Source organism: Prionailurus bengalensis, chromosome F2 (genome assembly GCF_016509475.1).
Source record: "Prionailurus bengalensis isolate Pbe53 chromosome F2, Fcat_Pben_1.1_paternal_pri, whole genome shotgun sequence".
Classification (NCBI taxonomy): Eukaryota; Metazoa; Chordata; class Mammalia; order Carnivora; family Felidae; genus Prionailurus; species Prionailurus bengalensis.
This window is the reverse complement of record NC_057353.1, coordinates 68,391,063-68,403,194: the sequence shown is the minus strand read 5'-3', so window position 1 is coordinate 68,403,194 and position 12,132 is coordinate 68,391,063. Positions and strand designations below refer to the sequence as shown.

At 54.6% G+C, this 12,132-nt stretch overlaps 1 protein-coding gene across 1 annotated transcript; it reads right to left on the bottom strand.

Moving 5' to 3' along the window:
* Positions 1-353: 353 nt before the first annotated feature.
* TRIB1 (tribbles pseudokinase 1) lies at positions 354-8,835 on the bottom strand. The gene is made up of 3 exons (XM_043601748.1): positions 7,530-8,835; positions 5,201-5,493; positions 354-2,786 (listed from the first exon to the last, which is right to left on the bottom strand). The coding sequence occupies exons 1-3, from the start codon at positions 7,887-7,889 to the stop codon at positions 2,321-2,323; spliced, it is 1,119 nt and encodes a 372-aa protein (XP_043457683.1). The 5' UTR covers positions 7,890-8,835; the 3' UTR covers positions 354-2,320.
* Between the last annotated feature and the right edge of the window lie 3,297 nt (positions 8,836-12,132).

The following is a 12,132-nucleotide window of genomic DNA, read 5'->3' as shown; positions in this document are numbered from 1 at the left end:
CTATACTTTTCTAAGTGTCCATAGCTTTCATCAAAAAAAGCCAGAGGGATTCTTCCAACTCAAGCCTTATTTATGTTTGCTCCTCTTTAATGTCTCTCGGCTCTGTCTCAACTCTCGGCCCTCGCCACCCTGATGTCACCAAACCGGCTTCACCCATCAAAGTGAATTTGCCCACTTCAATGGAAAAAGTGAAAGGGTTCTACTCTGCCAAAGGTCATGCATAATAATCATCTGTTTACTTCTGTGTGTCCCCTGTGATATTCCAAACCCTGCGGCCAGAGACCTTTGCATCCCCAGCATGAAATTGCACAAGGCAAAGGCAGATTGGACTCCCAAGAAATGCACTGCGCCTATTTACGAAACCCGATTTATTAAAATTTCTCTACAAGTCAGAAACGGTCGTCTCACTGTTCACATATATACACATGTACAGGAAGGATCTAGTGTTTCGAGCTTTCCCGGCAGAAGCCCCAGCCAGCCCAGAGTCCTCAGCCGGGTAACGTATCACAGATACAACAGTCGAGCAACCACGAGCGCGTTAGTGCGGCAAGAGGCCTCTGCCCTCCCTCTTCTCCGAGTCCCATGATTCTGTCAAGGTAATATTGCCAATAATCATTCACATTTCACGTGGTTTTAGACACGCAGGTTATTCAGACAGACACAGACAACAAACCAAGCCTCAGAGCCAAAACAACAACACATATCGGACAACAGGTATAAAAGGTAGAATATATATACAAAGTACACAGTACGTGAGGTATTGACAACATTCTCACAATGCAGGTTAGTTGTCTGCCTAGGCGGAGCCCTTGAAGATGGCCTGCCTGTCTCTGTGCCATTTCTCAAAATACAGTATGTTCGGTTTACCCGTTTAACCACCTGATTTCAGTACTGAGACATTTACTGATATTTCTTGGGTTCTTGGTTTTTTTTTTTGCTTTTTTTCGTTTTTAATGCGAGTTGCAGTTTCTCTGTTAAGCAATGTCTTTCGTAGGTAGTGAGTTCCCATCTCTGGAGGCCTTCAAACAGATGTTGGATTCCCACCTGAAGGAAGGTTAAGTTGTGGGGTGGGGGGGGGGGTTCTGCTTTGGGAGATGGCAGAGAGAGGAAAAAAGTTGGACTGGATACTTTGAAAGTCTCTTCCAACTTGAAAGATTTGGGGCTATTTCACTCCAGACGCCGATCATAGAGATGTATTCATAAACCACATCAAATTTAAAATATTAACAACCCATCATGCAAAACTGCAGACGTGACACACAACACCAGGGGCAGACCATATCCATGAAGGGGATGCGTGGGTCTGAGAGTCGTCTAAGACTATCCAAACTCCACTTTCGCCGAAGCACAGAGAGGTTTACCATTTGCTCTTGGGAGAGGCGAGGAGTCTCCCTATCTTTCTTCTCCTAGACAAAATGCTCCACCCTGAGATGGTCTTGGGGAAAAAGGATAAAGGCTGACCCGTTTCAGGGGAACCAACAAAGCTAACGGTTTCCAAGTGCTCAAATTAACGTTAAAAATCTGCAGTCTCTCTGAGCTTAGAGTTCCGAAATAGCCAGGAGTTCGAATCTCTTGTGATACTTCTCCACGGTTAGCTGGTAAGTGCTGACAGCAAAGAAGGGGACGTTTCAAGGTCAGATAGAAGGCATTAGTGCAAATGAGGTCTTGGCAGGAAATGGAGGAGAGTCTGGGTTCGTAGTTCAGGCAGGCTCCTCTGCTCCAAAAACAGTCTGCTCCAAAAATGGAGCAGGGTCATTGGTAACTGTGAGTGTGAAGAAAGGGTGTGTGTTAAACCAACCCCCCCCCCAAAAAATGGACTTTCCAATAGAGAAGCTGGGGTAGCAAACGTCTAGCTCCCAAAGACAAGTTCAAAGATGGCAGGTTCATTGGCCCAAATGATCTGTCACCCTGCCGAAATATGGTTATTGCCCCAAATGCCACTGTGCGACTCACTTCCTCTCCCTTTAAAATGTTGGAGTTCCTTTCACTTGACCACACGCCCTGTAGGACATCCATACTCTCTGCCACCTATGAAGACGCAGAACCCACCAGCCCCCACCCCTGCATCTGACAGCGGGACAGTTGCTGACGGTTCATTGAGAAGGGAAACAACTTTGCGGGGCAGCCGGATCAGAGTGTGTGCCGCTCAGATCAATACAGTCACTCATCATAACAAATAAGGGGGGGGGGGGCCACGTTGAGTTCAGCAGCTACGGTCTTTACGCCATCGCATGTCTGGCTGGCACCACGCCAAAAGGCCTGTCCATCTTTAGAAATGGAAATGCTATGTGTGAGAATTGAGGTTTCTGAGGTTTTGGGATTAGCAGAAGAAGGAACTAATGTCACTGTCTTCCTGGTACTCTGGAACAATCTGGTCTGAAGTTCCTATTTCTGAGTCGACGTATCCAGGTTCCAAGACAGACTCGAACCAGGGATGGAGTAAGATCTCAGGAGCAGTGAGTCTCTCGGAAGGCTCCCGTCTCAGGAGGCTGCGAATGAGGCATCTGGCTTTGGGGGAAATGTGCTCAGGAATGCAGAACTGTCCACGGCGGATTTTGGAGAAGAGGGCACTGGGGTCTGAGTCATGGAAGGGGTATCGTCCCACCAAAAGGGTGTAGAGCATCACCCCCAGGCTCCAAACGTCTGCTGCCTTTCCAGAGTAGGTCCCCGTGGTGTTCAGAATCTCGGGGCTCACATAGGCTGGGCAGCCATGTTTGTCTGACAGAGCGTCGTCTTCTCCCTTGATTATGTGTGTATCTTCTAGACTTTCCAGTCTGAGCTGGCTTCTGCAGGAGAGGAAACAAGCTATTACTTCCAGATCAGCTGCTATGAAAAACAAGGCCTTCTCTATTAACAGTGCCCACAGGCACTAAAGGCAAGGGCCCAAGGAATGCCATTTACCCCTTCATCCAGTAAGCAGTGCCCTGCAACCACCCAGGACTCGGGATTTCACAAACCAATACAGACCGCAATAAACATTTGCAAAGTATCGAGAGAGAGCCTGGGGCGGGAGGGTATGATGCAAAGCCCCAGATACTATTCATTATGCTAGAGCTTAGAAGAGATATCCTAATAGGGTTACACAATTTACAAAGTTCACATTGCAGAAGTGGGAGCCGGTCTCAGGGGAATTGCTAACATTTTCTACACACGGTATCAGGGAAGAACAGTGTATCCCACCTCTTCAGCCCCCCCACCCCACCCCGCCCGGAGCATCCTACAGGCCGATCTTATTCTTATGCCATTAAACTGCCAGGGCTCCATGGGCCCACACTTGGCATCACAGAACATGGGGCCCAAAGTCACTGCTATCATGCACATACGTCACGCTGACAGACACACACAAAGGGAACTCTGTCCACCTGGGCCCAGACCGTGGTAACTGTGATGAGATAGGGGCCAGGAATGTTAATTACATTTATTGGGGTGTTTAATTGCAAAGAACACTTAGCCTGGGCCGAGAGGTCATGTGAGCAAACACAAGTGGCTAATGGATTTGAAGGTTGCGGGGCCTACAGACATCCGTACGTGCGGATGGTACCTCAACACCGAAGCAGATTTACTCTACGTGGGGGGTTATCTGTCCAGGTAACAGCTGAAGTCTGAAACATCTTTAATCAGAGGCTCTTACGAAGGTGCGGGTGCCTCCTTATTCAGAACCAGCCACCCACGGTTCACCGATTCCCCCCAAACCCAGAGCCACGTGGGGGGAACCTCTATTATCTGCTGGCAGTTTATGCTCTTTCCTGCTTCTCTGAAATAGCCCTGGTATCAGTCAGTCACTTGCTGTGAAGTCAAATGCAAACATTTGGTACTGGCTAATGGGTCAATTTCTTTTCCTCTCAAAGGGCTGGCTGTTTTTGTTTTTTTTTTTCCTTCCTGCCTTCCTGTTCCCTGGAGTGTAGTATACATGTGCTAACTTCGGTATGTCCTCAGCCTGACCTCCTCGTCGTTATGTAAAATACCCATTGGTTCTGTAAACGGAAAATATGACTCAACCCGCACTGTCTGCCCCTGATTGGCTGCTGTAGTACTAAAACCCTGCACCTGTGCTGGTTACACGAATAGCGTCAGCCTGCCATTGCTTAACCCTCGGGTTGCCAAACTCCGTGCACATGACATTCGCCTGTGCAATGCAGATTTCAAAAGCTGGTAAGGAGGTGTGTAAGGCATGTTTCAGAAAACACATCAACATATCGAAGGAGCATGTTCCAGGAATTGGAAACTTCTCCATTGCAAACACTTGGCTTTTCTTTGCTAATCGGTATGTTCCAATAAGTATTGCAAGGTCAGATACAAAGCCATGTTTTATGGCCACTCAACCCCGTAATCTTTCCTACGATCTGGAGGTAAGGGTAAAAGTGCACGGGTGGGGGAAAGCCCCGCATGAAAAGCTACAACAAAATCACACACACCCCTTGACAATTCTACAAGGGTACTGCTCTTAACCTCCCCATAAGGGATGTGGCCCACCTCTTACAATCAGGTGAGGTTTATCTCCTGCGGCTTCCTGAATTCCCTGGTCTGAAACCACAAGTCTGAATCTTAGTGTCTCATTATTCTCTTATCAAGCTCATCTTGTCCTTTATGAGGTAAGTCATGATCTATACTTAGCAACCAATTCCAGCCAACTTCCATTTATTATTCAATGTGGCTATTTTCTGAAGATGTATCCAAACAAAAGGTCTAAAAAGTCACCAGAGGATGTAAAGAAAGGATTGGGGGCCAGACAAAGGAAACAGGAATATGGTACAGAGGAGGAGGGCACAATTCTGCAAATACAACAGTTTAGCTCTGTGATACTTTCTAGGTACAAAAGAAAAGGCCCCACTTGGTTGAAGCAAGGACTTGAAAACTTCCTTTAGGGGTCCAGGTTGTGACGGGCAGGGTGACATCCGCGCCCCAGAAGAACTGACCTTTCTGACAACAATGGGGAATAAACTTGATCCTGGAGTGGAAGTGGGGAGGGCATCCTGTCATCATATGACATCCCACAGAAAGAAGCACCAAGATGTCCCCAGGCCACATCCACGAGAGTGCAGAATAAACCATCCTTGGCCACGGCTCCTCAGGAGAGGACTTCTAAATACTAAGTCTGGGACAACTGAGCCCTTGGCTCTGATTTGAACCAACACTCTGCACCTAACTGCACCTAACTGCGCCCTGAAAGGCCACAGGAGGAGCTGCGGAGGCTGCTCACCTCTCCTCCGTGGAGAAGACAAATTTCCTAAGTTTCAGGTCCCCGAGCACGATGGCCGACTGGTGGCAGTGGGCCACCGCGGACACAATCTGCTTGAAGAGCCGTGCAGCCTCCTCTTCCCGCAGCCTCTTCCGGCTTCGCACATAGGAGTGCATGTCCCCAAAGTCCTTCTCAAAGAAGACGTAGGCCTTGGTTTCCCCAAGGATCACTTCCACGATGCCAGTGATGTTTCTGTGTGATGGCAGCTGGATGTAAGGCCTGATTTTGTCCTGGTAGTGTTTAATGGGAAACACCTGCAGAGAGAAGAGGACCCATTTAGGAGGCTAGGAAGACAGAGGCTGCCGTCTAAATCCCAGGCTGCAGCTCTCAATCATTGGGCTGTGCTCGAAAGCAAGGCTCCTTTCATTCACACCCGCCCCCCCCCCCAATCTCTGCCGCCCCACCTGCCTCTAACACCCCAGACTGGCAACATCTAGGGCTCTGGGCTAGCAAATAACCACTGGATTACAATATGGATGGTTTAAAAGCATCCATATATGTGTCACCTCCTTTCATGAGGCCATCTGAGGCCATCCGCACAGGAGAGCTAAGCCCTAAAGCCCCAGCCTTCTGTGGCCCTCCCTTGTTTGCAGGAGCCCCCTGGGATCTCCAGGAGCGAAAAAGCAGTCCTTGAAAATGCATGACCTCCTGCAGACCCAAAGTGCTCAGCACAGAGAGCACAGCATGTGGCCAGTCTGCAACCTCCAAGTGGAAGCTTGGAGGGGCTGGGGAACATGAAGATCTGTCATTAGTCAGAAGGAACAGATGACTCGAAGAAAGGCTGTGACAACACAGCCTTAAACAACCTGCCTACAGTCTGACTCAGGTATAAGCGGCCTTGAGTTAAAATTGTCACAGGAGGGGTATGGGATGTTGTCCAAGGTTTTTTCATTTGTTTGTTTATCTCCCCCCCCCCCTTCCTTGGCCCCACCTTCACCAGGAAAATGGGTAGTATCTCCTCTCAGAAGCTAGCTGGTCTCTTTAAGCGCCTTTTGTTTAGTCCGGTTACTCATATCCTAGACTCAACTGGAAACGGTGACACATGGGCTGTCACCATCTGGATTCAGCTATTATCTGCTCAGAGGAACTGGAAGGGGTTGCACAATGGCCAGACCCACCCCACCTCTGAGGCCTGGCTGCCCTAGCACCAGCTAGAAAAATCTCTCTGCCGCCCCCCTCCCTCACCCCACCCCACCCCACACACATATCTTCCCCTAACCGCTCTGAGCCCGGGGGCCAGAGAAGGAAAGATTCCCCCCCCCCCCCCCTTCCACTGGGCTTGAGATGGCATTTGGAATTTCATTCAGGTCGGACAGTAGGTGGCAGCAGTAAGCCCAGGGAGGGGAACGCGGGTGGAGTTCAGGTGAGTTGCGGAAAACCCGAGAGCGACTTCAACTGAGGGGTGACCCTATCTTTCGGGGTTGAAAGGAAGCAGCCCGGAAGATCCTCGGGGAGGTCCGAGACGGGAGTCAGGCTCGCAAAGGCTGGGCTGCGGGAAATGTTCTGCGTCTATGGGCGCTGGAGGAGCACGCGGGAGGACCCCGTTTCTAGGAGTTCTACCTCCTCCGGAATGGAATCTCTCATATTCAAAAGAAAATCGTTGGCCGGAAAAATAAAGACATGAATGGAAGCGAGGGTTCCTAGCCGGTGTGGGCTTTCCAACATTTCCGCGCCAGACAAATCCCCCGCCCAGACTGGAAGGCCATCTCAGACCAATCTCTGGGGTCGGGGTGGGGTGGGGTGGGGAGCGGGGATGAGGTTCTCATCCCCGGGGGTGCGGGTTCAAGCCGGAATCCCCAAGACCCGAGCCTGACACGATCCTCCCACTCCCTCACCACCCACAGCTGAGCCCGGGTGCCTTGAAACCCCAGCAAGAGAGCCGCCAGCTGCTCCAAGCTCCAAGGAGGCACCCACTGCAGGGCGTCCTTCCAGGACAAGGGGCGGGGGAAGCGAGGAGAATGAGAGAAGGGGAATGGCATGGCCCTGGAATCCATTTCAATTCCACAACTTATTTGGAACGCCGTGCGCTCAACTGGGCGCTACGGAAAGAACAGAGATAAAGCCACCGAACACCGCACTTCCTCTTGCTCGCAGAGCCCCCATTACACCACCCCGTCCGAAACCCCTCAATCACCCAAAGGGTGAACCTGGCCAAATGCCGCCTACCACGCTCGAGTCACTGCAGGTGGCACCTGAGGCCCCCGGCGCCGGAGGGCGAGACCCCCAAGCACCTTTGCGGGCTACCGCGTTCCCGCACCGCCCCGGCGGGTCCCGACCCGGGGGTGCCTACCTTGCAGCGCAGCTCGCGGCCCGTGTGGATGCACAGCGCCCGGGACACATGCTCGCGCTCCGCCAGGGGCAGCAGCAGGTAGTCGGCGATGCGGCTGGGCCCCGGCGCGCTCCCGGAGCCGCCGCCAGCCCCCGGCGCGGCGGGCGGCGGCTGCGGACTGCAGGGCGAGCCGGGGGGGCTGAGGTAGTCCGGAGGGCTGGAGCACTCGGAGAGGCGCGGGCACTTGGCCGCCACGGCCGCCGCGTCGTCCGCGTCCAGCAGGCGTTTGACCGGGGCGCCCCGGGCGGCCGGGAGCAGCAAGGCCGGGCCGCGGGGCTGCGAGGCGCCGCTCATGGCAGAGCGCACCGGACCGACCCGCATCCCGTCCCGGGCCGGGCCGGCCCCGGCTTTGTATGTCCCGGGATCCGCGCGGAAAGGCGCTGAGGGCTCGGAGCCGGCGCCGCGACCTACTCCAGCCGGCGGGGTGGACTTTGCAGACGGAGCTCGGCTCGGCCCCCACGGGGGTCAAGGCAGGAGCCGCTCCCGGGCGCTCGCGTTGCCCGCTGGAAGCACGCCGGCCGCGCGTCCGGGGAGCAGAGGCCGGCTCGGGTCCCGGGAGCCCCGCGGGCACCGGCTTGGGGCGCCTGGCCCCGGGCGGCTGCCGCTATTGTTGTCGAGGCCGCCGACAGTCCCGGAGGCAGAGGAGGCGGCGGCTGGTGTTCCCAACGTCCCGAGCCGCGAGGGCAGGATTCCGCAGGCTCGGTGGAGCGGCGGAGCAAATGCACTTCCCAAAGCCCAAGTCCCGGAGAGAAAGCCGGAGCAACTTTTCCGCGGCGCTCGAGATCCTGCGCGCTCCTGGGCTCCCGGCGTGTGTGTGAGCGAGCGAGACGCGCTCGGAGAGAGTGACTGAGTGTGAGTGAGTGAGTGTGTGCGCCGCACGGATCCCGGCCAGTGCACTCCTCCTTCTCCTTTTCCTCCACCTCCTCCGCCTCTCGGTGACTCACGCTGTATACACACACACACTCACAGGCCGGGCTGTGTAAACAGTTGGGAAGCCGGGTTGAGCAATGAGGTGGCTGCGACGACTCGGGCCCTGCCGCCCGGCAAGTAGTCACCGAAGCGGAGGGAGGAGGCTCGGGGGGGGGGGGGAGAGAGGAGGTGGAGCTGGGTCGGCGGGGGCAATGGGGGTGGCCCGAAGGCTGGGGATGCTCCGAGCTGCGCGCGCTCGGGCGCAGGTGGTGTGTCCCGAGCCGGCTGGGACGCGCGCGCACCCCCCGCCCCGGGCTGGGCAGGAGGCGGCGCGCGCCCTCCCGCAGGCCAGCGGCCCAGCTCGAGCTGCCGGGGGAGGGGGCGGAGGAAAAGTTCCCGTGACGTCAGCGTCCCGGGGAAGTGGGCGGGAGGGGCGGGGCCGCGGGGGACGAAGCGACCGCTGATTGGTGCGCGTTCCCCATTCACACCGAGCACAATGGACTATGGGCGCGCGCACCACAGTTCCCTGCACCAGCAGCTCGCTGCAGCCGGACGGTTACGTCGTTCGCTTCAGGGAACCCCCACCGCCCCGCGCCCTGAGACCTCCGATTGGAGCCGTGGGCGCCGCCCAGGCCCCGCTGCAGCCAGAGGAAGGCAGGATAGGAAAGGTGATGAATTCCAGAATCAGTCATTCACCCCCACGCGGTAGTTCCGGGGAAGACCTCTGCGTGGTAGTGGATGTGGCTTTTTTTTTTTTTTCCTTTTCCTTCTCCCTCCCAGCTCTAATCCCCAGCGTCTGTTCGCTTCCACAAATAGAACCTTCTGTTGGATGAAATAAAAGCAAACACTGGGCCTTCTGCGCTGCCTCCACCTCCACGCCCCTCCCGCGCCTGCCGCCCTCCCGGATTGCACGGAAATAGCTTCTCCAGGCTCCTGGGCCGCCCCTTCGCGGTGACTAGCAGAAAGAGCTTCCTGAGCCGGGGCCGGTGGGAAACAAAGGATGTGGGGAGCTAGCGGAAGGGGCCCACGTGGCTGCCGCCGGATTCCTGCCCCCTTCCCGGCCTCCGCACGCGGAGCAGGGTCTGGGGCCCGGTGCCAGCCCTGGTTCCGTGGTGGGCGGGTAGGGGAGTAGAAGTCATTCTGGCCACCGACTGTGATACTGCCTACACCAGGACATCCCTGCCAGGTTGTGTGCGTACATTCGTGCAACGTGATTTGGGTGAGCATGAAATGTGTGCCAGACCCTGCACCAAAAAACCTCCTTGAAAAAGGAATTTAAACTCTATCGTTTCTCTTTCTTGAGAGATCCGGGTCAACCTGGAGTCTCTAGACGTCCGACACAGATAACTCTTATCAGAGAGGCTCTGTACTCACTCCTGCTAAACGCTTAATTTTCTAAAACCAGCTCGAGCCCCAAGGATAAATCCTTTTAATATTAAATCTCCATACATTCAACAAACACTAATTAAGCATCTACTAAGGGCCAGATGCTGGGGATTAGAAGATGAAAATGCAAAGAATTGCTAACATTAATAAATGCTAACAATAATTGCTAACATAATGTGTCAGGGACTGTTCTTAGCACTTTATGCATAATCCCTTCGGTTTTACAGTCAGCCTGTGGGGTTATTTTTGTCCCGTTTCAGAGAGAAAGAAACCTGCAGATTTTTAAGTTCCTTGCTGGAGTCCAGTAGGTAGTAAGTGGTGATTTCAGGCTCTGAAGCACTCATGGGGACTCATGGGAGGGATTACAATGTGTTTGGGAGAAAAGAGGACTAGGGAGGAGTCCCATCTAGAGGCAGCATTTGACCTGGGGAATGTGTGGGATTGTGAGATTGTTGCTGTGGGGGGCCAGGGGGTGGGGAGGCAGCAAGCAGCGGGTATGAATGGTGAGTAGTGGGGGACTCAAGGTGGGCTCAGTGAGGCCAAGGGGCTTGCACAGGTGGTGGGAGCTGAGCCTGCAGAAGTCTTGGGGGGCTCCAGTGCCATGCTGAGGAGGTTTGCTTGGTCCTGTGGCCAGGAGAGAGCCTACCTGAGGTTTTCCTTCTTTCACGTTCATTCTGTGCCAGTATTTAAGATCCACTGAGCTGCCAGCTAGGCACCTGCATTTGGATGGCGAACACCACGTGAGCCATCAGCTTCTTCCTCCAAGGCTACTCTTCCTCATTGCACCTTCTGAGAGAAAGGCGTCCCCACCATCCACCCCACCCACCCTCCAGGCCACTCATTTCCCCTCGAATCTGCCCTTTTCCCCCATTCCCCACAGCCAGTCTCTGGGGCCACCCCAGACCTCTCAGAGCCGGCCCCTGCTCTCCCCTGTGCAGCTCTCTGGGGCTTCCCCTTGCAAACTCTTCCCAGGCTCTTGCCCACCAGCTTCCAGCCCAGTTTCCCAGTGGGAGGCCCTACCCCTGATGGGGAGGTGAGTAGCAGTTACTTCTTCCCTTTCTCTCTGCTCGGGGCACTGGCTATACTTGTGCGGCTGCAGCCCCACCTGGGCAGTCCCTCTGTACGGCTGTTGGGACGTGCCACCAGATTCCGCTTCTGGACTGAAGAATTTATCTGCCCCAACCTGCCAGGATGCCTTTTGGGACCCGTTTTTGAAAACTGCCTTGACTGAGAAGAGCTACCTTGCCTGGAAGTCTATATCCAGTGGCTGGAGTATAAAGGTCCGGCCTCCCTGCCCCAACTTGGTTGGACTCTGAAGGGCATCCTAGCTTCAGACCTCCCATTTAGGGTCACCTGAGGCCCTCCTTGAGACTGCACTGAGCCCAGCTTTTCCCTCTGGCCAACCCTGTTCATTCCCTTCCCTTCCAAGAGCATTCCCCAGGAAGGCCACTACATGCTAGCCTCCATGTCTGAGTCTGCTCCTTGGGGACCCCAACCTTGGCACCCCTCCCTCTTCACTCCTGGTTTACTCTAGGGACTCTGGTTCCTGGGATGACACCACTTTTGTCCCTCCAGCCCTAGGGTGGCAGTAGCTTCCTGATGTTGCTGATCTCTGGATTATCCCGCCCTCCCCCCCCCCCCCCCCCCGCACCTGTACCATGTCGTTCTGTTGCGTTTCTGTTCTTCCAATACTTTTATAACTAATTCTCCACTGTTAAATTTCTTCATCGAACTTCCTGGCCTGTTTTGTTTCCCCGACCAGACCCTGGCTCAGACAAACCCTGTACTTTCCCCACGTCCAGCCCCTCCTCTCCATTCTCACGATCTTTGTTCAGGACCTTCCCCCAGATTTCCTCAGTAAGCTGCCTGCTGGGTCACTGCTTCATCCCGTCAACAAACAGTGAGCACCCACTCTGCCAGTGCACCCATGAGGTGCCGACAGGGTGGTATGCCGCACAAAATGTGTCCCTTCCCTCCTCACTCCATTCCCTGCACACCTCTCGGAGTACTTTTTTCCTAAAATTGGAATTTGATCATATCAGGCCCAGGCCTAAGGCTTTGCAGGGACCCTCAGGTGAAAGCCAGACCACAGTGTGGAAATGTAGGCCCCCTCCTTGGCCCCGCTTCCCTTCCCAGCCTCACCTTGTCTCCTTACCTCCCTTCCCCTTGTCATCTCCTGCCAGGGTCCTAAACATGCCAGGGCAACTCGTACCTCTGCACCTTTGCCTGTGCCGTTCCTCTCAGTGGAATTCCCTCCCCTTCTCCTGCC

Coding starts and splice junctions, on each gene's coding strand:
- TRIB1 (XM_043601748.1), bottom strand. CDS start 7,889: ATGCGGGTCGGTCCGGTGCGCTCTGCCATGAGCGGCGCCTCGCAGCCC. Junction 5,494..7,529: donor GCCGCGAGCTGCGCTGCAAG/GTAGGCACCCCC, acceptor TTCTCTCTGCAG/GTGTTTCCCATTAAACACTA. Junction 2,787..5,200: donor GTCTTCTCCACGGAGGAGAG/GTGAGCAGCCTC, acceptor CCTCTCCTGCAG/AAGCCAGCTCAGACTGGAAA.